The 25427-nt window shown below is 61.3% G+C and overlaps 1 protein-coding gene across 1 annotated transcript in view; it reads right to left on the bottom strand.

Moving 5' to 3' along the window:
* DNAH17 (dynein axonemal heavy chain 17) overlaps positions 1-25427 on the bottom strand; it is a 36226-nt gene that overhangs the window by 7096 nt on the left and 3703 nt on the right. The window contains exons 13-68 of the mRNA XM_063351798.1: positions 25075-25183; positions 24665-24768; positions 24421-24561; positions 23920-24063; positions 23540-23722; positions 22582-23084; positions 22140-22362; positions 21944-22060; positions 21750-21836; positions 21381-21533; positions 20598-20846; positions 20261-20383; positions 19689-20036; positions 19518-19609; positions 19218-19344; positions 18837-18989; positions 17999-18124; positions 17781-17888; positions 17512-17643; positions 16875-17035; positions 16614-16770; positions 16088-16192; positions 15476-15633; positions 14819-14957; positions 14097-14324; positions 13798-13935; positions 13193-13325; positions 12761-12888; positions 12497-12645; positions 12043-12325; positions 11765-11938; positions 11066-11273; positions 10804-10969; positions 10125-10227; positions 9805-9952; positions 9379-9470; positions 9058-9219; positions 8740-8904; positions 8381-8572; positions 7667-7933; positions 6986-7147; positions 6247-6480; positions 5900-6064; positions 5695-5790; positions 5385-5602; positions 4933-5140; positions 4490-4605; positions 3956-4148; positions 3605-3840; positions 3187-3309; positions 2309-2513; positions 1645-1809; positions 1367-1507; positions 1052-1222; positions 739-861; positions 20-213 (exon numbers count right to left, since the gene is read on the bottom strand). Coding sequence (XP_063207868.1) covers positions 20-213; positions 739-861; positions 1052-1222; positions 1367-1507; positions 1645-1809; positions 2309-2513; positions 3187-3309; positions 3605-3840; positions 3956-4148; positions 4490-4605; positions 4933-5140; positions 5385-5602; positions 5695-5790; positions 5900-6064; positions 6247-6480; positions 6986-7147; positions 7667-7933; positions 8381-8572; positions 8740-8904; positions 9058-9219; positions 9379-9470; positions 9805-9952; positions 10125-10227; positions 10804-10969; positions 11066-11273; positions 11765-11938; positions 12043-12325; positions 12497-12645; positions 12761-12888; positions 13193-13325; positions 13798-13935; positions 14097-14324; positions 14819-14957; positions 15476-15633; positions 16088-16192; positions 16614-16770; positions 16875-17035; positions 17512-17643; positions 17781-17888; positions 17999-18124; positions 18837-18989; positions 19218-19344; positions 19518-19609; positions 19689-20036; positions 20261-20383; positions 20598-20846; positions 21381-21533; positions 21750-21836; positions 21944-22060; positions 22140-22362; positions 22582-23084; positions 23540-23722; positions 23920-24063; positions 24421-24561; positions 24665-24768; positions 25075-25183 — 9428 coding nt within the window. The remainder of the gene's footprint in view (positions 1-19; positions 214-738; positions 862-1051; positions 1223-1366; positions 1508-1644; positions 1810-2308; positions 2514-3186; positions 3310-3604; positions 3841-3955; positions 4149-4489; positions 4606-4932; positions 5141-5384; positions 5603-5694; positions 5791-5899; positions 6065-6246; positions 6481-6985; positions 7148-7666; positions 7934-8380; positions 8573-8739; positions 8905-9057; positions 9220-9378; positions 9471-9804; positions 9953-10124; positions 10228-10803; positions 10970-11065; positions 11274-11764; positions 11939-12042; positions 12326-12496; positions 12646-12760; positions 12889-13192; positions 13326-13797; positions 13936-14096; positions 14325-14818; positions 14958-15475; positions 15634-16087; positions 16193-16613; positions 16771-16874; positions 17036-17511; positions 17644-17780; positions 17889-17998; positions 18125-18836; positions 18990-19217; positions 19345-19517; positions 19610-19688; positions 20037-20260; positions 20384-20597; positions 20847-21380; positions 21534-21749; positions 21837-21943; positions 22061-22139; positions 22363-22581; positions 23085-23539; positions 23723-23919; positions 24064-24420; positions 24562-24664; positions 24769-25074; positions 25184-25427) is intronic.

Below are 25427 nucleotides of genomic sequence, written 5' to 3'. Positions count from 1 at the left end.
CGGGCAGGTGCCATCACACCTGATGGCGTAGGTCATCCTGTCCGGGCGCATGCACCGCAGCATGCACAGCTTCTGCAGGGACGTCTTGTTCTTCCACTCCTTGGGGAACACCTCCTTCTCCGGCACCTCGGACTCCACAAACTTTTTCCATCGCTTTGCTGAGCCCTCGATGTCACTGTCCAAGTTCTTGAACTCTTCCATTTCCGAGAGCACCTTCAGGTCGCACATGGCAAAATCACTCCTGGGCTCTGCTCACCCTCGGGACCCCCAGGCTGGGGGTCCCCGTGGAGCCGTGCGGATGATGCTGTGCTGCAGCCCAGCCCCAAGGGGTCCCACAGCCCCGGAAGGACCCTCCGCGGGGCACGGCCACGTCAGGGGTCCCAGAGGCATCCCTGGGGTGCCCGGTGAAACGGGGACGCTGCGCACGGGCTGGCGGGGCATCGCTCGGACACCCCCGCGCTCATGGGGGAGGAGCGGGGTACACGGAGGACACTGACAGTCCAAAATGCTGCCAAGACACAACCTCGCCAGCTGCCTCCTCCCGCCGGCACGAGCGGCCCCCCTCGGCTGTCTCTGCCTCAGCTCCATGGCTGACCCCACCGCCTGCCACAGGGCTGAGCGCGGACCCCTGCACCCCGGCACGTTGCCGTCACACAGCCCCCGCTGTGACCCCGGCCCCACTGTGCTGGGGGCCGTGCTGGCCTCGCCCCGGCACAGTGGGCAACCGTGCAGACCAACCTTGATGCCGCCCCATCCCTGGGGCTGCAGGAAGTCCACGGGGGAAGCAACGCCGGCCTTGGAAGGGAAGCGCAGGAGAAAGTCCAGCTCCGCTGGGTTCACTTCTTTCTTGATTGCCAGGACCTGGCGAGTTGAGGGCGCAGCGTCACAACCACCCTGGCACACGTGGCCGCGGCACGAGGGGCTGCGCTCCGGGCAAGAAGCTGCTGAGCATCCAGCAGCAGCACAGAAGTGAGAGAAGAACCTGTCTAAAGCCACATAAATTCATGTCCAGTATTATACAACAGAAGCCCCAGACATTTGCACGCGTTACCTGGAAGGCAACCTGGGCCAGGAAAATGAGTTTGTCTCTCTCGAAGAGTCCCCGCGCGGTGTACGTATAGACCGAGTAGGTGATCTCATCCGTCAGGTTGATCACCCTTTGCTTGATGTCGTCGTCGGGGGCCGTGCGCTGAATGGCTTTCTCAAAGACCCCGTTGAATGCCTGAGGAAGAGCGGGGTGGGCAGCTCAGCGCCCGGGCTGCTGGCTGTCCTGTGAGCAGCATCAGCGCCGAAACACCGGATCGCCGAGATCCCCCAAGCCCCGTCCTGCCCGTACAAACCGCTTCCCTCCTTGCTCCACGTCTACCTTGAGAGAGAACTGGTAGATGGGGTTGATCTTGTTGAGGTCACTCAGGATGAAGTACAGCAGGGACGCTCGCTCTGCCGCCGGCCTGTAGTTTTCTCTCGCGACATTGATTTGAACTTCGGTGATTTTGGCTTCTTTCACCTTGACACACACGGAGGCGGGTGTTATCCAGCATCCCGGCACGTGCCAAAGCAGCACCCAACCTCCCGCTGGGTGCCTGGTGCGGTCCAGGAGAGCTCCCGCTGCCCGCAGCACCAGCCCCGGGGCAGCTGGCTTACTTTTTCCTCGATTTCCATGGCTGTGCGCTTTGTGGTTTCCAGGTTCTCCACCAGCGCCGTGTCCCCCAGGAAATCCCCGCCAGCAGCAGACAGCCGGGCGAGCAGAGAGTCCTCCAGCTCCTTCAGCTTGATCTTGAACTCGTTCTGGCTCTTGGTGAGGTTTGCCTACAACACCAGCGCCCGGAGGAGGGACGCGCGTCAGTCAAGAGACCGCGGCAAAAACATCAGTCGCCGTGACTTACGCTGGGCGCTCCCCAACCAACGGCCTCCAACAGGCTGCGGACCATCGGCAGCGCCGCTGGCTTTATCTTCTACTCATTAGGAATTCTCCCTTTACAAATGCAGCCCAGACAACACGCTGCGGTACCTGTCAGCTGAGCTGCGGGTCTCGGAGAAACCAGCCAAGTTTCTCACGCTGTCGCCGAAGGGCTGAGGCAAGAGGTGGGTGGACATGGCCCTCCCCGGGCTGGCGAGCGTGCCGGTGGCAGCGCCAGGCTCCACGGGACGATGGTGGACCCAGAGCCACCCAAGCAGATGGCAGGCTCTGACCGGGACTCGCTCGGCTCTCGATCAGCAGCAGCAAGCTCACGGAGGGGAGACCTCGCTGCTCCCTGCAGCAAAGCCACCACAGCCCCCCCCGGGATGCTCCCTGCTGGGCTCATACCTTCAGGGTCTCCAGGTCTGGCCGCTCTTTGGCCACCACAGCAGCCAGGAGCTGGTCCTCCAGCCCCTCCCTGGTCACCAAGAAGTTGATGAGGGTGCACTGAGCCTGCACCTCTGGCTTGTAGTGAGGGTTGAAGTATTTGGTGTGCAGGATCAGGCGGAAGCGCGGGTGATATTCCACTTCTTTATCTCCTATCTTAATGTATCTGTTCAGTTAATTAAACAAATCAATTTCTGTACGCTTGGCAATAACTCATCACAGACAGACACCCCCTCGACCCACGTGCTGTTCCCGGCCGCTCGAGATGTATTTCTCTGGTCGGGAAAAGGCGTAGCAAGGGCAGAAGCGCCAAAACAGCCCTGGCAGGGCAAAGGCAGAGGAGCAGAAGGAACCAGTGGCACCATCCCACCACACAAGGGGAAGGGTCCTGTGAGGGCAGCGCGGTGCAGCCCCGTCCGCGCAGCCCTGTCCCCGCAGCCCCCGCCAGACCCGGGGACGTGGCTGGGGGTGGCAATGCCGCGTGGGGCAGGAGATGGGGCAGGGGGTTCTCGGCAAAAGCCCCATCCCAGAACAGCTTCCCTGGCTGCTAAGAAAACCCTCCCAGTTTATCACACTTATCGCAGGTGCCCCAGGGAATGTGCTCTTAAATCACTAAATGAACTGGACTCTGCTGACCAGAACAGTCCAATAAGTCACATCAACTGCCAAGTATCCCCACTGGTACATACTGGAGAAAACTGGGGGATGTGGCCAGAGGCCAGGGGAAGGATCAGGCCCCAGCTGCTGTCATGCAAAGGGGCATAAATCGGCATTTCAGGGCAGCAGTGGTTGCTCAGAGCAGGTGAAGCTCTCGGCAACCAGAGGCGGGGGCTGCTGACCTCCCCTTCTTGGTGGTGTTCCTGCCCAGCAGGTGATCCAGCACCGGCTCCAGCGTCTCCCCAATGTCCTCGATCAGCAGCGTCTGTCCTTCGGAAACCGCCCGCTCGATGGTGTCCAGGTAGCTGCAGCCGAGAGGGGCGGGAGGTGCGGTGTGGGGCGAGTGCGTGCTGCGGTGAGCTCGGGCGAGCGCCCTCCAGCCGCTGCCCCCCTGGGGGGACCTGCAGCGCCTGCCAGACCCAGCCCCGCGGAGCCCACGGAGGTGTCGGGTGCCCCCATCAGTGGGGATGCCCTGGGGTGCCCTGGGTCTCATGGGGGACGTGGGTGCCCTGGCCTGCAGAGCCCTGCGCCCCTCCGGTGCCAGGGGAAGGGGAGCTGGTCCAGCCCGAGCCCACGGCCGCCCCGCAGCACCCAGCCCACCTCCTCTGGCCCAGGCGGATGGTCTGCAGCTCCTCCCCGTATTTGTTCTTGATCCACTTGATGCCCTGGAGCTGGGCGTCCACGATCAGGGGCCACCGCTGGGTGTTGCAGAGGATGGTGGCATTCTCGGTGGACATGCGGTCGCTGGGCAGCCCCTGGTTGCTCCAGGCGGCCACGTCGGCGGCATCGGTGAGGAGGCTGAGAGGGTCCAGCCCCGGGGTGATGGGGATGGGCACCTGCCGGGGAGGGGACATTGGGTGCGTGGTCGTGGAGGAGTGGGAGCCCCTCAGTGCTGGCAGCATGGGGGGAAGGAGCCCCGGGCACCCCGGGACGGGACCCATGGCCGCTCACCGCCAGCTCATCAAAGAAGGGGATCCAGTGCTTCTCCAGCAGCTCGACTCTGTACTTCTTGGTGAAGTAGCCAACGTAGGACACGAAGGCAGAGACCAGCAGCACGTCTCCGCACAGCGTCTTCTCCTGCTCTCTGAGCATCTCCACTGACTCAGCCCAGCGGACGTTTTCGGATGCCAGGCCCCCGATGAGCCTGGGGCGGGTCAGAAGAGATGGCGGCTGCTGCGGTGCCACCACTCCTGGTGCTGTGCGGGGTGGGGACAACTCGGCCGTGATGCCCCGGGGTGGCCGTCGCCAATCGCCCTTGGGATTAACCCCCCTCTGCTCGGGCTGCCCTCACCCCGGGTGCACGGCTCCAGGGCTGCGTTTTCCACCCCCAAATTTCTGGCCCAATTCATTCTCAGGATTTTTTTAATTTGGGGAGGGTATGGGGGGGGTCTCTGATGTTTCCATGACCCCTGTGTCATTGTCACCAAGCAATGCCGGGGGGCAGCAGATGATCCCAGTGCTTCTGGACCAGCGTTTGCGCGGTACCTGTTTGCCAGCGTGATGACTCGGGTGGTGGCGTCAGCCTCCTGCTGACATTTGATCTTCTCAGCTGTAGCTTTCTCAAATTCTGCGGTGAGAGCTGCCAGGTTGGCATTCAGTTCCTTCAAAAGACAACACACCGACAGTGACCACCCCCCCCACCCCCAGCCCCCCCGCCCCCAGCGCAGCCGCAGCGAGCTGCCGGGCCAGGAGAGAGCCCCGCACACCCCGAGGAGCTTTGCTGCAGCCCCTGTCGTGACAACGCAGCTCTTGCACCTGGGCTCCTGCTGACGTGAATTATAAGAACCTTTCTCGCTCATTTTTGGCTCCTGGCCCTGACCCACAGCTGAATGGCTGGTGGCTGATGGGGTCGCGGCGGGTGCCAGCCAAGGCAAACAGCGGCTGGCCCCGGGGCCGGGGGCTGCAGGAGTCGGGGACGACACACTTACGGCAATTTTGCTCTTAATGCGACTGAGTTTTTCTTGTGCCTCCGCCAGCTCGGCATTGGCCTCCTCCAGCGCCAGCCTCTTGGGTTCCACCTCGCAGAACACCTCGTAGAAGCGAACGATGTTCAGGCACCAGGAGCACAGACCTCCGGCTGCTGTTGACTTCGTCTTTATGAACTCGGGATCAAAACTGGGGTCTGACTGGTAGGGCCTGGAACGGGAGGACACACCGTGCCATGACACCGTGCCACAGCCACCGGCGGCACCGTCCTGCTCCTCCTGGGGCTTGGGCTGCCCGTGGGTGTCAGGGAGGGAGAGCGGAGCAAATGCCTGGATCCTACCACTGCCCTTCGACCCGCGCTGCGCTCGCTGGGTGAGGGTCTCCCGGACACCCTGCCCAGGGTGACCCTGCGGCACAGGGCCGGGAAGGGCGCAGGAACCAGCCATGGACTCACTCAAACGCCTTGAGACAGGCCTCGGGGATGTGCTCCTTGTCAAACTTCTTTAAGGAGTCAAGGAAAGTATCTACTTTTCCCATCATGACTTTTGCTGCCTTCCAGCTCTTATCCTTCGGTATCTTGCCCTTCGGGGCCGTCAGAACCATCACAGCTGCCGTCACGTTCACCACCGCTTGGGGTGGGGACCCGAAGGACTTCAGCTCTGTCAGGTTGTTCTGGGAAGGGGCCACAGAGCTGCTGAGCATCACCCCAGCGTGGGGACACTGGCACCAGCCAGGGACCTGCTTCCCACCGAGGGGTCGCCCACCTTGTTGAGCGTGTTGAGGGCCTCCTGGGCGGCTACAAGCGCTGGCTCCGCTTTGGCCAAGTCGGTCTCGCAGGCTCGCTGCTTCTCGGCCACGACCTGGGGGGGCGAGGGGATGGGACGGTGAGCGGCCGGAGCTGACAGAGCTCACGCTGCCTCGCTCTGTGTCGGACCCCGGCGCGGTGGGCACCGGCCCAGCGCCACGCACCGTATTGATGGCCTGGACCTTCAGCTCCTCCTCGTCAGCGATGGTTTTCTCCCTGCTGACCTTCTCTGTCTCAACGCCCACCACGTGGATCAGTTTATCGGCGTCCTCGTTCTTCTGCTTCAGCTCTGCCTCCTGGACTGCCAGCTTGGCTTTCAGATCATCCACCTTGATGTTGGGGGAGAAACGGAGCAGATCAGAGGGTTGATCCTGCCGAGCTCTGCCCGGCCTCGCAGCGGGGGCTCAGTATGGCTCGGGGACCTTGTGGCCACCATGACCACCCTGTGGGGACGCCCTCCTCTCGCCCCCTGTGTCAGACCCACGGCAGGCGCGATGCTGTGGGCAGGCACCTGCGACGTCGTGCTCTGCAGCTTCATCAGCCCCTTCTCCAGCCTCTCGATCTTGGCGGTGAGCTCGCTCCGTTTTTTCGACAGCAGGTTTTGGTAGAGCTTTATCTGCTCCAGGAAGGTCTTTGGTGTGGTGTAATTATAGCGTCTCTCCATGGCCAGGTAGGTCTTGGACATCTCCTTAACGCTCATGTGGACGTGGGACATGAACTGGCTGATGGAGACCTTGACCTTGGGCTGCACAGGAGCACAGACAGCGACCCGCTGTGCACGAGGACGCGGTGCCAACGCTGGGGCAGAACCACATCCAGCCGCAGAGGCCAGGCGGCAAAGCGCCGCTTCTCATTAAACTGCACAGCCTGCGGCGGAGGAACGCGGGTGGTCACAGCACTAAGGACGCTGGTTCTTAAGCCCAGCTCTGGTTTCCTGACTCCGATCCCCCAGATCAACCTGGGCTGCACCGGGGAAACGCTGCTGTTCCCAGGCTGTTATTTGTGGTGTTTTAGGGACAAACGGGAAACGAGGAAAGGTTCGTCCCCGCCTGCGTGGTGTGGGGCTGCAGGCTGTGGCTGTGACCTTACCCCAGCACCCTGGGTCACCCAGGCCCCATCCTGGCCGTGTTGCAACAAGGAGAGCAGCGGCGACGCAGGTCATTCCCCGCAGCAGCCCAGTTTCTCCAGTTCCCCCGGGTGAGGGGGCTGCGCACAGGCACGGCGTGCACCGACCCGGGGTCCCAGCTCACCTCGATGTCCCCCGTTTCCTCCAGGAACCTGCTGCTGACGGACACGAGCGCATCCTCCGGCCACTCGTGGAACCAGTCGATGGCCGTGCAGTTGACCACGGCGGGGAACCTCCTCGCCCGCACGCGCAGCGTGGAGCCCACGGGGGAGAAGCAGAGGATGACCTGGGGCAGAGCGCGCGGGTCAGCGGGGTGTCCCCACTGCCGGGGGGGGCCAAGCTGGCCCATGGGGTGGCAGCAGCATCGCTGCGGGCTCCGCACGGCTGCCAGCTTTTCTGCTGGAGATCGGGACTTCGCCTCCCTCCCTTCCCAGTACGTGTGAGATGGTCCATGACCGTGCACCCTGCGCCTCTCAGCAGGGTCGGGGCTGGCACCGGGTCCCCTGCGGTGGCTGTGGCCAGCGGCTGAGCACGGTGCCCGCGCTGGTGTCCCTGCGAGCGCCCAGCACAGCCCAGGAGGCGGCTCAGCCCCTCGGCCCCAGGGCAAGTAAATCCGTGGGCGTGAAGAGCTGTGGCCCTGGGGCTGGAGGGGGCACCGTTGGCTGGGGAGCCTTTGAAAACACCTTTTGCCCAAACCCATCACTGTGTAACGAAACCACGATTTTCTGTGTCCTGTCTGCAAGTAGGGTTTGGATTAGGCAAGTCAGGAGCACTAAGAAAACACCCCGCCTGGGTGAACACCCACCTTTAACTGACGCCTGACTTTTTCTATAAATAATTTCCAGCAGTTTTCCCTTGTATCTTGCAATCCAAGGAACTTCACTTGGGGCCTCATGGCACTGATAATGTTTTCCAGGTCATCGTCCTGAAAGAGCCCCGGCACCTCCCCGGATGCCAAGAAGTCGTTGATCAGGACCAGGAACGATTCCTCAGCAACCTGGGAGTCCGTCATCAGGAACACGGTGGGGCTGTTCTTCACGGCTGCCTTGATGTACTGGGAGGCCAGGTCCAGCTGGGGCAGGAGAGAGAAGCCGTCACCTCCCCTCTCTTCAGCCCCCCGAGCTGCCCTCCGCAGTGACCGGTCCAGAACAGCCCAGTGCACCCTGAGCCGCCCCGGGATGCCGCGAGGGTGCCTTTGGGAAGGTGCCTATGGAAAGGTGCTGGGTGCCCGCTGCTCTGCCAGGGCTGCCGGCACTGCGCCTGCCCTCACGGGTGGCTCCTGCCCGTCCCTGGCTGGAGAAACTCTGTGGCCCCTCAGGGCAGGACTGGTGGGCTTCCAGAAAGCACCTTTGAGCGGATCGCAGGGTGTGCAGATGCAGCAGCGAGAGGAGAGCAGAGCCCCGCGCACCCACCCCTGGCACCGCAGCCACTGCGGGGCTTGGCACCGCTCCGCATTGGCAGGATCTGTCCCGCGAGCCAGCGGCGCTGGCCCAGGGGCCGGGAGGAAAGTTGCTCTCACCTTCAGGTCCGGGATGCCGTAGCCTTTCCTCAGTGTAATCTGAAACACGTTCAGACTGCTGATGAACGCTGCCAGCCGTGCCAGGCTCTGCTTCCCGCTGCCGCCCACCCCCACCAGCAGCGCGTTGCCCCAGGGAGACTCTAAGATCCGACTAATTCTGCAAATATGAGACACTGCGTCTTCAAAGAGCACCTGAAAAAAAAAAAAAACAGGAGGGGAAGGTTCGATATTCTGAATCGCAGCAGGAAAAGCAGCGAACGCCCTGTAACATACACACCCCAGCGAGAGCGATGCTGCAGCCGCATCTCTGTGGTGCGCGCGCTGCCTCGGCGCGGAGCTGCCCGCAGCCGGGCACTCACCAGGCTCATCGCCGCGTTCACCTCGTTGTAGTTGTCCAAGGCTTCCGCCAGCAGCTTGTTGAGATCCGGCCAGCTCGGAACCGGCAGGTACTTGGGTTCCCCCACGCCCTGGGCGAAGTGGCAGTAGATGTTGGGTTTGGCGAACACCAGGTCTTTGCTGAGTTCCTGGGAGAGGCAATGCCAGCCGTGGGGCAGAGCCGTGGGGCACTGGGGGTGGGTACTGCTGCCTGTGCCGCTGCCGAGCCCGCGCTGGGGGGCTCAGCCTGGCAGCCAGCCCCGCGGGGACGGAGCACTCCCTCATTTGCCAGCACAACTTACGGGAAAGAAATTTTTGCAGGTGTCTGCCAGCACCTTCCCGAAGCCTTTTTGATCCTTTTCATCGATGAGCTTGTCTCCATACACCCTCTCAGCTTCGTGGAGCCAGAGGCGCACCAAGTCCACGGGGGTTTTCAGGCATTCCGGAGTGGAGAACAACAGACCCTGACAAACACGTGAAACCCTCAGTCCCCGGGGGTTTATTTTACTGCTACTCAGAGCTGAGTTTAAAGGTTGGCTTTGGGACAAGGGCATGGTACTTTTCAAGGGCATGGTGCGCTGCAAGGAATAAGGATGTTTAAGAGGAAAGAGCCTTCCCAATACCTGGAATATGTTGGAGAGGTCCCGGAGGTTGAAGACGTAGTGGAATTTGATGGCTGTTGGCAAGAAGGTGGAGGCGACCTTCTGGTGGAGAGCTGTCAGCAGGGAACAGGGGTGAGCCGGGGGCAGGTCCCTGGAGCAGCCTCCGGCAGCAGCATCCCTGAGCCGCTCGCTCTCCCCTCCGTGACCCTCAGCCAGAAGGACAAGCGTGGGGCTTTAGTCTGACAATTTCTACGGACACGATGACATATTTCGAGCATGGATAGGAGAAAAGGAGGAATGGAGCTTTCATTTGGACTGTGCCATGTCACGGAGGTGCGGCACGGGGCTCCAGGGGCACTGGCCGGTTATGGGGTGTTTGGGATTCCCGGTGTCAGTGGGTGCATTCCCTGGGGGCCGCCTTCTCCCCCTGGCCCCGCGGGGGCTCACCCAGCGCTGCCGCGACCAGCTGGGGCTGCAGCTTCTGCACAGCCGGCGGCATCTTCCGCAGGGCCAGGTGCTGCGCCAGGATGGTGCTGTAGATGGTCAGCAGAGCCTCCTGGCCGGGAAAGCTCACCGCGAAGACGCAGAAATGACGCTGCAGCAAGGGACAAAAATTCAGGCGGGAGCTTTGTCCCCAGGGGCTGATGCAGCCAGACGGCACCGTGAGGTCCCCCACCGCGTCCCACCCTGTCCCACCCCTTCCTAGCTCCGGTCCCAGCAGAGCGAACCCGCTGGGGCACCGTCCCCAGCCCCGCGGCCCTGCGTACCTGCAGCCTGGAGTCAATGGTGAAGGACCCTGCGGTCGGGTTCATGCAGGCCACGTACTGGCAGTTGTGAATGTCCTTCAGAGTCAGTTTGGTCCTGTCGTACCTGCGCAGGGACCGACGCTGTGACACTTTCCCTGGGGACGGGTTCCACTGACCCCACGGAGCTGCGTCCAGAGGGAAGCAGGAGGGGGGATCCCCATTCCCCTGGTGCTTGGTGCAACCTGGCACCGCTCCTGGTGATGCTGTGGGGGACCTTTCCTGCACCTCACAGCCAGACCTATCCCCAAATTCCCCCACGGCAGCCGGCACTCGATACCTCTGCCCCGCTTCCCACACAAGCCCTCCCTGCGCCTGCGCCACGTGCTGCGCTGTGGCCATGGTCATCCCCCTGCCATGGCCTCCAGTGCTGGCAGTGGAGCTCTTTGCTTTGGATGGGCTTTGGGGCTGCCAGCAGAGTTTTTCCCCTTCCTTTTCCAAGGCCTCCGCAGCTGCCCTGGGTATGAGTGGGCTGAAGGGAAGGGGTGGCTCGGCTCCACCGTCAGCGTGGCACAGGAGGCAGCGCGGGCAGGGCACGGCCGGGCTCCTCTGCGGGACGGGCGAGGTGCCAGCACAGCATGGGTTTGCCCAGCAGAGGGTCACCAAGCCCCCGGGGTCAGTGGGGCTGTGGCCGGACGCCTACCAGTGCCCGTGGTCCATGTGCTGCCGGATGAGCGTGTGCGGTGCCACCGTGCCGTACTTGTCCACTTCTGGCATGTTCATGTCATCGATGAAGTAGATAAGCCTCCTGGTCCCCGGCGGGCCGTAGTTCCTCCCCGATTTCTTCTCCAGGGGCTTCTCGAGGACGGCTGCAGCGAGAGGAGCGGGTGGGCAGTGGGGCAGCGCCGTGGGACCCTGCGGCACAGCCTGGCGCGGGGCCGGCTGCGGGCTCGGGCCAGCCTTACCCTGCAGCATGTCCGAGGTGGTGTAGAAGTTAAAGGGCACAGACTGCACGAGGTATTCATCTGTGCCGAGCGCTTCGAGCTTGTCCCGCATCAGGACCGATTTTCCCGTCCCCGCGTTCCCCACCAGCATCACCGGCCTCTGCTTCTCCATCAGCAGGTCCATGAAGTACCGAAGGCGAATGGTCTCTGCCGTGTGCACCATGGAGGCCTGGGGAAATCGCGACGTCAGTCCCCGGAGCTCGCCCCGTGCTGCCAGAGGGGATGTTTGCAGGCAGAGGCAGCGGGCAGCGTGCTGGAAGCCTGGCCTGGTTTTCCCGGTAATGCCGCAGGTCTGACACCTTTGACACCACCCCCCCGCATCCAACAGCATTTCAAAAGTCATGCAAATAAAGTTTTAAAGTACTTTTTTTGCATTCAGGCGATAGTTACAATTATTTCACGAGAATCTACAAAGCCGCGTGTTAATCTGAGATATTATAAAAGAAGAGTTGCAACTTGCAGCTCTGGCTGAGGTTTCCGCGGGGTGAAGCAGAGCCACAGAAAGCCAAGGGGTTTGCCGGGTGCCGCCGGCCCGCGCGGTGGCGTGGCAGAGCCAGCCCGAATCCCGAATCCCTGTGCCACCCCAGCGACGCTCAGGGGCGAGACCATGGAGTAATGAATAAAAACCCCACACAAACACAGAGAGCTTGTGGGAAATACCTGCAAAGGGACTTCGGGATCGAGTTCGAATTTTGGCACTTTTTCAGTCCAGAGCATGAATTTCTTCGTTTCCGGATCAATGTAATAGTCAAAAATTGTCCCTTGAGAAGGAAACTTGACGGTTTTAAACTCGTTCACCCACCACTTGCTGAACTCCACGCGGTAATCCACGAGCTGGGAGGAACCGAACAGAGACACTCAGAAACCGGCCAGCCCTGTTGCTCCGGTATTTTCCAAGGGGATGCAGCCGAGGGATGGAACTGGGTGGGCGGCTGTACCTGGTCCTGGAACATGGCCCCGCCGAAGGCCCAGGCGCAGGCGAAGACGAAATAGAGCTCGTAGAGCTCCCGGGGTGAGTCCGGGGGGGTGGTCTGCGGCGTCAGGAGGCACTCCAGCAGGAACAGCACCATCTGTATCACCGTGATCTCGGGGATGGGGGTGATCTTCTTGAATCCGGACTTGAGCTTCTCGAGGCACACCGGCAGGTACTTGTCAAACAGGATCATCAAATTGGCCTTCTCGGACTGCACCGTCCTCTTCTCAATCCAGCTGGTCACAACTCTGCGGGAGGGACAGGCAGGGCTGCAGGCGAGCGCGTGGGGGGCCAGCACCTGTCCATCCTGTCCCATCCCATCCCATCCCATCCCATCCCATCCCATCCCATCCCATCCCATCCCGTCCCGTCCCGTCCCGTCCCGTCCCGTCCCATCCCGTCTCCCTCCCAGGGCTCACGGGTTCCAGCCCAGGTCCGTGGCGTTGATGTAGAGGATTCCTGCCCGGGACACGGTCGCTGGAGTGGCAGTCCGCAGGTGGCTGATCTCGAAGAGAAGCCGCATGGTGGGGTTGAGGGGGATGCGCTCATTGCTGGCCAAGGTGAGAACCTGGAGAAAGTAGCCCGTCATGGGAGGATGCCCTGATCTTGGGGCCCAGGCACAAATGCAAGTGATCACCCCAACTGATGAGCAAGCAAAGCTCCTGGGGTGTGATGACACTGACCTTATTGTCATCCATGACTGTGTTCAAGGACTCAATCCACATGGGGTCAATGTCTCCATCAAGGATGATCCACTTGGGCCCCTTATGTGTGATGTTGGCCAGGTCACGCATCACTGAAGAAAACAGACCTGCTCCAATGAGAGACACGTGGGTTTGTCCTTGGCAGCTCTTTCCACTCACAGCCCGTTTGCTGAGGGACACGTGGAACTGGGTACGTCCCTGAAACACATTTCTCCTCCCTCACACTCCAGTTAAAAGCCCCAAGAAAAGGTCTTCCCATTCCCGTCACCGCATCCCAAAGTGTTTATAGAGTCACATTTTATGAAGGTATTTGCCTATGCACCAGCAGCTGCTGAAAGATGGTTTGTGCCAGGTCCCACCTGGGGTAAGCGACCACCCTCGTGGCCACATGCACAAGCGTTGGTGTCTCACCGTCCTTCCACTCTCGCGTGGATGGATGAATAACCCCGAACAGCTCATCGCAGGTCACAGCCTTTGGGTCGAGGTCCACGCTGACCGGCTTCTGCTTCATGTTCTTGTATGTCCTGTTGAGCGACCTCAGCACCTGCGGAGAGGGGAACCGCGCACCGCTGCTCCTACGAGGGCGCCCGCAGCCTTCGGCAGCCTTTCCTGCAGCTGGGGGCACAGAGCCCTGCGCCCACCCGCTGCGGAGCACCCAGGCCTGGAGAGCCGCTGGGAAGGCGCCAGACCTCCCTGTGCAGAGCTGGCTCCTGGCCGGGGTGCTGTGAGAGCCCGGAGCCACGCCAGCCCATCTCACTGGCACCGCAGCCATGCCGGCCAGCCCAGGGACAGCCCCGTCCCAAACCTGCTCAACTCCACGGGCTGAGCCCAGCACATGCGGTGCTGGAGGGTCCGGGGTGGCCACGGGCACTGGCCGTGCTGCCATCCCCTACCCAGGGCTGCTGCAGCTGGGGTCTGCGTGGCCACGTCCTCATGGAGAGGACGGGGAGGCCATGGGATGTGCTCGCCCAGGAGCAGGAGGGGATCCGTGTCTTCGGGGATGGTTTTGCCACTACCTGGGACTTGCCGCAGCCGGCGTTGCCGATGACAAAGACGGAGTGTCTCACTTGCAGCAGCTCCTCCAGCTGCACCACCTTCAGCACAAAGCTCTCCTCCGCCTGTAGCTTCAGCTCCAGCATGGACTGCTTAACGATCTGGGAGGGAGAGCGCGCGGTGGCCACAGGCAGCCGTCACGGCCTCGGCAAGACCCCAGAGACGAGGCGGCCGCCTCCAGAAGTGCCAAATGGACCTTGAGCCTCTGGATGCTGCCAGGGCTGGGATGTCTCTGGCGCTTGTGCTGCGCCAGGGCTTGTACCTTCTCAAAGTCAAGGTCCCTCTTCCTGGGGACATCCAAGGCTGGGAACAGGTCTCCAATCAGCCCCATGAAGACGGGCAAGTCGTCTGTCACGATCTTGGGGATGTTGAAGTCTCGTAAAGCCCTCATCAAAACTTGGTCCTCGGCGCGGCCGGGGTCCCCTCTCTTCAAGGAACCCGCTACCACCAGCACGGACTTGATGGCCCGCAGCCCCCAGTCATAGTGGTCCTGCCAACAGGCAGCAAAGTATTTCAGTTCCCCTTTGGTGAGGGAGAACTGCTTTAAACACCACTACAGAGGAACACCCCGTCCATCGCCCCACACCCAGGTTACGCAGGCGGTGCCCAGCAGGCTGGACTTAAATGAGCTTATGCACAAGACAAGCCCCAGTCAGTCACGAGGTGGACGGCCGTCTGGCTTGCTTCCTAGGAGCACATTTTTATTGTAAATCACGTCTGCTGAGATGAATAATATCTGTCTGCTCTCATCTTAACTGGCTCTGTTCTATTCTATTCTATTTTTGGACCGCTTGATTTCTTCCAGAAGGCAGAAATATGCCATATGATGCGCCAGCTTGGAAGTGGAATTTGTCCAGCCATAGACCTGAACTCTGCCGAACGCCAGCCAGCACGTTACTACCAGCAATCCTACTACAATCCCTGAGGTTTGAAATTCAAATGAACTCTTTCATCTTAAAGAACCTTGCAATATTGTTAAATCACCTGTTTAGATAGTAGCTCTTTGCAGAGTGTGTACAAAGTAATGAACTTCCTTGCTAGAAGCTTAGCATCCATAAAACCTTCTGCAACAAGCATGATTTCACAGATCAGTTCGAAATCAGGGACCACCATGGCGCAGGGCCTGGAGAAGAGCAAGGGCAGGTTATCAGGGCTGTGCACGGACATCCACGCCCCCCTCGCCCCCCACAGACAGAAAGAATTTGCACCCGAGTTTCCAATAGAAATGGTTCCCTGCTGCTGTTGGCGTCAGAGATTCGGGCAGTCATTTACGCCGGTTGGGGTCTCCGGAGGTCTCTCATCCAGCCTCCAGCTCCAAGCAGGGCTCAGTCCCCCCGGGCCTTCTCCAGTCACAGTTTGAGTTCCTCCAAGGACAGAGATCCCTCGGCACCCCTGGGCCACCCCTTCCAGTGCTTCACCATCTTTTTTTCTTATTCTCAATTAGATTTTTAGCTGAAGGTGGCAATTAGACACCCTGAGTGTCCTCCCCCCAGCCTCTGACCATCTCAGGGGCTTTGAGCAGGGCTGTCCTGGGGTGCCAAGGTCTCCTGACACAAGGGCGGCCAGTACACGCAAATGTCCTCATTTGCACTAGCAAAGTTCACATTGTGGATGTAGCGCGGCTGCCAGTTACACGCTGACCTGAACAGAGCTTTTAAATTTTCCGGCAGTTCTGTCCGTCCTGCGTAGCCCGGGTTCATGGTAATGAACAGCCCGACCGAGGGGACCAGAGCGATCGTCTCTCCAAGGAAACTGAATGTTTTTTTCTTGGCGCGAATTGCATCTTGAACACATTTCACCTGGCGGCGAGCGGAGCCGTCGGTGCCGGCAGCCCCGGGGGTCCCTGCCCTGCACCCCCCCCTCACCCTCACCACCCGCCCGCGGAAAACGAGCTGGGGGCTTGGTCGTGCCATCGTCAATGCTAGAAATAATATCGACAACTTGCCGAAGCCACGGCAGCGCAGCGATCCCCGGGCTCAGGAGGGCTGGTGGCACCACGGCACCCTGTCCCCGGGGGTGGCAGAGCCCGTGGGGGGGTGATGGGTCACCGGGATGGGACACAGCTGGTCTGCGTGACCTTAGACACGCCCAAAGACTCTGCACTGCTGCCCTTCCCCTCCATTTGCCCCCCAACACAACACAAATACCAGCAGCAAACCCTCCCTTTGAAAGTAACCCAGACAACGTGCAGTAGAACTGGAAATGCCGAGAGGCTCCTCCAGTCCCTACCGCAACCGGCGCTGCCGCACCCACCTGCACGGCGATCACGGACAAAACCTCCACTGAAATGCGATTGAATTCGTCGAAGCAGCCCCAGGCGCCGGTCTGAGCGAGCCCCTTGTAGATATTGCCGCAGGACTGGAGAGAAAGCACCGGAGACGGGCATCAGACACCGAGCTTTTACGCGGAGGCTGCGACATGGGGATTTGTTAAGAAATCCCAAGAGCGGGGAGCTGCTCGAGCTGTTACGGTTTGTGCTGTTCCCTGGGGAAATGCCCCGCAGCGTTACAGCCCCCCTGGGCTCCCAGGGCCACGAGCTGGCCGGAGCGCGGTGGGAGTGAGCGACGCAGGATGGTACCGGGGCTGGACCCACAATTTTCTCGCCGGCTGCCGAGCCGGGGGAGAAGGGAGCAGCTTCAGGGCACCGGCGATGGGCATTGCAGCCGAACGCGGGGGCGCACGCTGCAGCGGTGCCTCCCAAAAGAGGGTCCCCCCTTGTCTTGGTGGACACCCCACAGCTCTTGCCTCAGTGCCGCCGTCCCGCTCCCCCGTGCCCCACCTTGTAGTCCATCTGCTCGGAGCAGTTGAAGACGTAGACCATCATGCCGACCGCCCGGCCCAGGTCCTTGGTGGTCTCTGTTTTTCCGGTGCCTGCGGGGCCGGCGGGGGCCCCCCCCATGAAGAGATGGAGGGACTGTGTCAGGGTGATGTAGCACCTGCGGAGGGGAGATGCCAGGGCTGAGCGGTGCCGGCGGCGCGGACCGGGCACGGAGCCGACGTTGGCGCGGGCAGCGGGAGGTGAGGGGAGACGAATCCTTACCGATCCGTCAGGGGGGTGATGACCAGCCGGGGGGTGTTCCCCAGGTACTCGTAAGAGTACTGGAGCTGAGCGTCGCAGATGTTGGCGTAGCAGTGCTTCTTCCCCTCGTCCCAGCGGTGCCGGAGCTGGGACTGCCAGGTGAAGGCCTGGGCGTTCTCCACCTGCGGAGCAGCGGCTGCGAAGGGCGGGCACCGCCGCTGCCCACCCTGACCCGCCGGGACAGTGAACTCCCAAACACCCACCGGGACCTTTTGTCACCTCCGTCCGTGAGGAGAGCGTGCAAACTGGTCCCAGTGCAATGCCGGGGGTGGGCGAGGACCATCCCTCCCCGCGTCCCCCGATGGTGCAGCGCAGTCCTGCGCTGAGGCTCGTGGCTCCCACCGAGCTCGGCAGCAACCAGCAAAACCGCTCCTGGTCTGGCTTTGTACGAGACCCAGCCTGGCCTCATCGGAGCCCGGCCGTGCTGTCACCTCCCCGGCTCCCGTGCACCCCTAAGACCCTACGTGTGGTTTCCTTCTTCAGGCTTTCCTCACCCAGTTTGGATACTTTGAAGATATTGGAAAGCCATAACATAACAGGAAATCTTTGCTCAGCAGTGCCCAGAGACAAAGCAGTACAAACATCTCGTAACGAATACCTTCGCAAGGATCATTTTGGCCACAACGTCCCTGGCGTGGACATCAATGGTACAGATTGTCATGATCTTCATCCTGTCTCCAGCAGTTAGGTTTCCAATGAGTAGTGAAATCAGTGCATTTAGCTGAGTAATCTGAGGAAGGAAAGAAATGATGAACAGAAAAATGGCATCATGCTTTGCCTATTCTCCCGGTGACCCCCCCCGGACCAGACCTCGGCAGCAGAGAGGGGCTGCAGGACAGCCCCGGCTCAGGTCCGAGGGATGCCAACCTGCTTCTTGTTGTAGTCCCTCATGGCGTTCTCATAGCCCTCCTCCAGCCTTGAGAAGGCAATGCCGACTTCTGTAGTCCACCAGATCTGGGTGCACGTCAGAGCAACCTGCAGCAGGGACAAAATGTGGTCGTAAAGGGAAATGCGCCGTCCCCTCGAGGGCTCAGGGACCTCCCTGGGCTCTCTGCTTGCTCCTGCTCTGGGACGGCGGCTCCCACCTGTGCCGGGTAGTCGAACACCCACTGCTCCCGTGGCTTCTCCTCGTAGGTGACCACGGCCTCGGGGATGAGGCGCCGCAGCGTGGAGCGCATGCTCGCCAGCACGCGGTTCAGCCAGACCTCCACCTGGAAGGTCACATCCAGCAAACCCTGAGCCGGCGGCTCCCAGCCCGTGTCCGCTCTGGTCATGCACAGTTTACACTGACGGCTGCCAGATGGACTCTGCGGGGTCCCCCTTTTGACCCACCCAGGCAGGACGTCACCGAGGGAGCCCACCCAGCACCTTCTGCCTAAATTTCACCTAGGTTCAAAGTGTACCTGCGTGTTCCTCTGCCCTGAGCCTGGGAGCTCCTGTCCCACCATCTCCTATGCCAGAGCATTGGCTGATCTCAATGCACACAAACACCCCCCTACAAGTGCCGGGCATGGACGTTGGTAAAGCCCCGCCGGGAGCGGGCGCGTGACCCCGTGGCAGCGTTCAAGCGGGTCCCCGCATGTCGTAACAAGCTGCAGGACAGACCCCGGTACACGGCCCCGCAGGGCGCTTCCCGTGGCTGTTTATGGAGCATGGTCAGAGGGTGAACAACAGAGCGGGGAAAACCACACTGCGAGCGCCTGAGGGGCTGCAGGGGGTTTATATGACGGATGTTGCTGCAGCGCTGCTCTGCCCCCGTAACATAGATCCCATTTCTGTGGGTTTTTTTTGGCTGAAAGGCTTCACAATTACATTTTAAAACTGCTGCCAGGCCGTTAGTGCACAACAGCAAAAGGCTCATCCCTGTCCGGAACATGCCCACCTCTGTCCCTGCAAGTGATGGCTCCCGGGAGCTCGGCTGACCTGGCCAGACAAGTCACAGTCTGCGTCGAGAGGCACGTACTCCTCGTCCCGGCTGAACATCCCCAGGCCAATCTTCAGGGGCTTCTTATCTGGACTCATCTTGAACTTCAGTTTGGCCAAACTGTCGAACAGCTTTGGCAGGTGACGGGACACCTGAGAGCAGAGGCACAGCAGCGGTCAGGGACCCCCGCTCCCGCGCAGAGGCGTAATCACCACGTGGATTAACTCCCACACGGCTCCCAGGGCGCTGCATCCCTCAGGCGGGGGGGTGCCAGGGATGTCGTTCTGTCCGTCAGGATGAAAAATGTTTTCAGGCTGCCATAACAAGTTATTGCACAAGAGACACAGGACTTGGCCCCACGCTTTACGCTCAACCCATACCTCAGCTGGCTCGTTCCCATTAGATAAAATATCAAGCAGGTCTGCAGAGGAAACAAAGTAGAATCTGGGAAAAGCCAGTCTTTTGGTCTCGAGGTATTCAGCCAACGCCTTCTCACAGAGCGCCAATCTAAAAGAAAACGAGGAAGAAAAACTGCAGTTAAACCCCCCCCACATTATTTTTCACTTGTTGCAAAATCATTGCCACGTTGAGGAAGACTCTGGAAAAATCAAACTCTTCCTTTGGCCCTTGACCAGCCGGTGGAGGCCTCTCCGTAACACTCAAGATGACTCAGACCTCACCTTTTCTGCAACGCTTCGAGCTTGTTGTAGAGCCCAGGCCTGTTCGTAGCTTCAATAACATTGGGAGTTTTTACCGCATCGGCCATTAATTCCTGCAAGAGGAAAAAAGCTTCAGCTCTCCCCGAACCGGCAGCGAGCTCTCGCAGGCCTGGGGGGAGACGGGCTTCGCACTTTGAAGTCTTGATCAATAGCATCAAAATGTTTGGAGTCCTCCGGCAGTTGACTGCGGATGTCTTCGGAGCCGATGAAGATGCTTTCCAGGTGACTCCATGTCCTCTGCACCTCAAACCAGATGCTGATAACGGAGTCGGTGGTCGACAGCTTCTGCTGCCAGCCCGACACCTCCTGAAGGAAGAAGGACAGGTACTTGGAGGTCATCAGGTTCTGCAGCTGCACTTGGTTGTCCTCCAGCGTCTCAATGAGCACTTCATTCGACTTGAGTAGCATGATGCCGGTCCTGGCGTGGGGCTCGTGCTCGAACAGCATCGTTGCCCAAGTAGCATCCAGGGTGTTCAGCACCTGCAGACGGGCATGAGAAATGACCTGGACTCTGCGGTGCCGAGTCCCAGACCCTGCGGGAAGGCAAGGCAGCGACAGGAATGTCTCCTGCAGAGCATGAGCTCCACGGGGGCTGCGCTGCCTGTGGGCTCCAGCCCCAGGAGCAGGAACACGAGCGCTAACAGCCAGAGCCACAGCAGAGCAGGGCTCTCAGCAAAGCAGGGTGGGAACCAAGCCCCATTTACCTTCTCCATCCCCGACTCTTTCAAGGCTTTGTCCACGATGCCACGAACCTCATCCTCGAACTTGTGCAGGTTCAGCTGCAGCAGATCCGCAAGCGTTGTGTCCTCGGACATGGTGAAGTTCACCTGGAGCAGAACCGGCACTGTCAGAGCATGGACTCCCTCCGCAGAGAGGCAGCCCCAAACGAGCTCATTAACACCCACTTTTAAAGCCCCGACACAAATATTTGTGTATGGCCAGCTTTTAAAACAGATTGCGTGCTTCCCCTGATGGATGCAAATCTCGGGAGCCCCTGGGGCCAGGGGTTGGAGTCAGGGAAGGGCAGAGGGCTGGGAGCACCTTGGTTGCCTGCATGAGCTCCTGCCAGTGCCGGTCCCTGATGGCCGGGTTCTGCAGCTCATTCACGGCCCGCAGGGACGTTATCATGTTCTTCACGCTGTTGTCCAGCCCTGTGAACGCATCCCAGCTTCTCATCTCCTTATCCAAGCTCCGAATGTCTTTAGCAAACTTCTTACAATCAATATCCATCTGCTCAACATTGATGTCCTTCCACCTGGTGGTCTTCCAGTCGTCAATGTTCGTGTTAACCTGAATTCGGAACACGTTTTCACAGGACGTGTAATCAGCAGAAGCACTCCTGCCCAGGATGAAGAGCGACATGCCCAGCGCCCACACGTCCGCTGCACCCGTGCCGGGGTGTGCAACCCCCACGCCATCAGACCTGCTCTAACGCTGTGACGAGCCCCGTGTCTCACCCCACCTCTCATGGCAATGAGACTCTCGGAGGAGCTACAACAGCTCTGCACCTTTGGCTGGTGATGCCCAGCTGGCACCGGGTGCCCGCAGCAGTCTGCTACCAAGCCCTTGCCTGGAAGCAGCGTTGGGCATCGTGCCCTGGCGCAGGGGCCAGCACTGAGCCCAGGGTTCCCGGTCACCGTGCTCGACCGCAGATGGCTACCAGCCGCCCCCGTCTGTGGATGCCAGGCAGCTCGTCATGGCCTCAGAAACTTCAAAACAGCGAGGACCAGCCCCGCACACCCCAGAAGCCTCTTCTGCACATCCCCGTGCTCCTGCCTCCCCCTGCCCTCCCCGTCATGCCGGCTCACAGACTGCGGCACGTACCAGGAAGATCATGTCCCAGAGCTCCTTCAGCAAGCGCACCTCCCTGTGACACGCTTTGAGCTGTTTATATTTTGGGAATGTCATTTCAAACAGCTCGGCCGACTTGGACAGGGCTGCCATGTCGCTCTCCATGGAGGCAATGCTCTTCTGTTGCTGGATGGAGAAAAAGTAGAGGTCTCAGCCGGGGACCGTGTGCCAGGGACATGTCCCCTGCCCAGCGATGGCTCCATCCCCGCGGCAGCGAGGTGGGGACGGGAGAGTCGTTGCTGCAGAGCTGTCCCTCCCCAGACCCTGGCATGCATGGAGCTGGGGGTGGCCGGGCAGTGCCGGCAGGGACCGCGGTGGCCCTGGCGTCCTCCCCTTCCTTACCCTGTTCAAGGACTTGTAGGGATCTGGGTCAGTGTATGAAAAAGGAGCTTTTTCCCGGAACCTCTCCCGGAAGGCGTGCTGCCGGACCTGTGGGGGGAGGACGGGGCTCAGGGGGGACGACCCGGGGCAGCGGTGGCATCTGCCCAAAGCTGCCGAGAAGCTGCTCACTCGCCCCCGAGCCCCGGGGCAGGCACCTCGAACTGCTGGCACTTCTTGCGGATGATGTTGACCTCATTGGCTTGCAGGGGAGCCGCGCTCTGCTTGACGCGCAGGCAGAGCTTCTTGGTGCCGTCCCAGCGCTCGGGCAGCTCCTGCAGCCAGCACCGCACGGCGTCGGCAACCTGGCCCCGGGGACCCCGGGCCCGGCCCCCCGCACCCCACATGGCTCACTTGGAGCTGCAGGTGGATCTCCTCCGGCATCTCCTCTCCGTAAGTGCTGAGCAGGGCAACCGTCTCCTTCAGGGGCTCAAACATGCTGTCGGTCTCCACCTGCCTCTCCTTGACCCTCATCAGGTGCCCCATCACCTCCACCAGCCCGTCATAGTCTCCCTCCTCCAGAGGTTTATTCAAGCCAGCGTTTGACTCTCGGATGAAATCCTCCAGCTCCTGGAGGCTGGGAGGAAGGTGGCGGCGCTCACGGGCCATCACCGGCGGGGCTCACGGCTGCCCCCCGTGCTTGCCAGGGACTCGCCCCTGCGGGGGTGCCCAGCAGCTTCCCCCGCGCCCCACAGCTCCGTCCCTCGGGCACACAGTGGTGCCTTGGCCACAGCCCAGCCGGGCTGCGGTCACTGGGAGCGCCCCGTCGCCGGCGGGGGGCTCACTGGGCTCCTACCTGTTGGTGACGTGGCTGGCGAGGTGCTGCCGCAGCGCCAGGCCCCGACGTCTGACGGCAGCCAGCAGCGCCTGCTTGAAGGGGCGGCAGTCGCTCTGCAGCCACCCCCCAAACACCTCGGTGTTCGCGAACCCCGACACCTCCTCGCACAGCTCCTCACACATGTCGATCTGGGGACGAGAGCCGGTCACAGCCCACGGCCGGCACCTCCCCGGGCACCCGGTGCATCCCCAGCACCCTCCCTGTACCTCCTGCTGAAAGAGCTGGAGGGATGGGGTCCCACGGGCCACGGGCTCCTCTGGCTGCAGCTCCAGTTCCTCGGGGCTGGTGATGCCACCCAAGGTGAGGAAGTGCTGCAGAAACTCCTCGGGGTCCTGCAGCCACAGGTGGGCTTGTTCTGCGAAGCTGGCGCTGTACTCCTCGCCTTCCGCCATGGCGCTGACAACCAGTGACACCACCTCCTCCCGCATCCCGCTGAGGTCTGCCTGCTCCTCCAGGGTCGTCTGAATCACAGAGTCACAGAAACACAGAATCATAGAATGGTTTGGGGTGGAAGGGACCTTGAAGATCATCCAGTGCCACCCCCTGCCCTGGGCAGGGACACCTCCCACCAGCCCAGGTTGCTCCAAGCCCCGTCCAACCTGGCCTTGAACCCCTCCAGGGATGGGGCAGCCACAGCTTCTCTGGGCAACCTGGGCCAGGGGCTCACCGCCCTCACAGCAAAGAATTTCTTCCTCAGATCTCATCTCAATCTCCCCTCTTTCAGTTTAAAACTGTTCCCCCTCGTCCTATGGCTCCCCTCCCTGATCCAGAGTCCCTCCCCAGCTTTCCTGGAGCCCCTGTAGGGACTGGAAGGGGTCTGAAGGGATGGGCAGAGCTCTTGGGGACCAGCTCAGGGCACCGGGCGTCCTCGCCCAGCTCCAGCAGAGCCAGGAGGTGCCACTCGCCGTGGACCGACCTTGTAGCTCAGCTTCCCCTCCAGCAGCCGGGGTATGCACGCCGCGGCCGCGAAAGTGTCGCTGAGCAGGTTCTCCACCAGCCCCATGAAGCTGTCGTTGTCAGTGGCCTCCAGCGAGGGCCGGTACTGCACTCTGCCGTCCCGCAGCTCCATGCGCACCTCGAACAAGGGGGCCACGTCTGCCTGGAACAGGTCAATGCCCCCGCATGGTGCTTCACGTCCCACGGTCCCCCGTGGCAGGGATAAGGGGGGACACTGGCACCTCTGGCACTGGCTGCCCAGGCGCATCGGGGAGCACTGGGATGGGCACGTTTGGCCACCAAACAGCAGGTGGTGGCACATCCCGAGCGCGGGCAAAGCAGGGGCAAAGCTGGACTTACGTCGGGGGCCATGTTGTTGAGGAGCAGCTGCAGAGACTTGTGGACAAGGCTGAAGAATCCATCCATCACAATCGCATCTATGTATCCCACGTAGTCCAGCCATATCTGCGACGACTTATCAGCCTTAAACAGATTTGCATTCTCCTGCAAGCAGAAAAAAACCCAGCTAATACTTGTCAAGAAATACCCAGGAAACGTACCAGCTCCTGCCTGGCTGCCGCACAGATCCTGCACCTTCCTCCCCACCAGCCAGGGGAGGAGCTGCAGCCAAGACCTCGCCCGAGGGGGCAGCGCGTCTCTGGAGTCCGAGTGCTGTGTTTTGTGGTCCTTTCCCGGAGCCTCGCCTCAGCAGAGACCCCAGGCCTGCACCCCGGGCATGACCCACCGCTCACGGTTGCGAAAGGGGGGACACCTCTGGGTTCAGAGCATCGCAGGACGCCAGCGCCGGGGACACTCCTTCTTAATCCCACTCCGGCTGAAGCGTCCTGGGACGCGTCTCACCTCCACAATCTTGTGGATCTTTACGCCCGTGTCTCTAATGGCAGCGTAGCGCTTGCTTAAGGTGTTTGCTTTCCCCTCCAGGTCCAGGAGTGCTGCCTCCTTGTTGTCCTTCCTTTCAAACAGGGGAGCGGCCGAGCACTCCTGCAGGGAGAAGAGGCCAGGGCTGCGCCGCTCTGCTGGGGGAGCGGAAATCCCGGCAGGAGGCTTCCCGGGGAGGCACTCGGAAAGCACCAGCCCAAGCTACCTCCATCAGCTGGCTGATATTTTCCATGTTCAGCTTGGCTTTCTGGACCCTGGTCTGCAAGTCGTACAAGACGTCTCTCATCTCTTGGATGTACTCCATGACGCCTGGGAGGAAAACGCACGCCTGAGCCCGGCAGGTTACGCAGACCCCCCCCCCCCCCCCGCCACGGCAGCCAGCCGGGGCCGGGGCACTGCAGGGCTGTTCACGGCAGCGGGGACACGCTGTCCGGCCCCCGCCTCACCCACCCACCCACCCACGCCTGCGGGGTGGGGGTCCTCGTTTTGGGTGTGATGGCTGTGGGGACCCGAGGGCAGTCACTGGGCGGGGGGTGAGATGGGGGACGGGGACCCCCCCAAAACACACAAGGAGGGTCTCTGGCTTTGGGCGGCCAAGGAGGGAGGGGTTTATACCTTCGTGGTGCCAAAAGAGGGTGTGCTCGGCACTGGCCAGCTGCCCGTCCACCGCCTCCAGCTCCCTCGCCACCAGCGGGACCTCCACCGGCAGCAGCCTCCGCTTCACCTGGGGAGCCAAGGCGGGCACAGGTGAGGACCCCCACAGAGGAATGGGGTCCCCACCCCACCCATACAGCGCTTGGGGGGCAGAAGGAGGCCGCTGTGACGGCAGCAGCAGCAGCTTGGCTCTGCCATGGGACAGGCAGGGGCTCAGGGTGCTGGTGACGTGCCCGGCGTACCCCAACCGTCCCCTCCCCGGGCTTCCAGGAGCCCTTGCATAGGGGTCTCTCCCCTGGGGGTTGCCCAGCCAG

Source organism: Chroicocephalus ridibundus, chromosome 14 (genome assembly GCF_963924245.1).
Source record: "Chroicocephalus ridibundus chromosome 14, bChrRid1.1, whole genome shotgun sequence".
Lineage (NCBI taxonomy): Eukaryota > Metazoa > Chordata > Aves > Charadriiformes > Laridae > Chroicocephalus > Chroicocephalus ridibundus.
The sequence above is the reverse complement of the archived record's forward strand: the minus strand, read 5'-3'. Positions and strand labels throughout refer to the sequence as shown.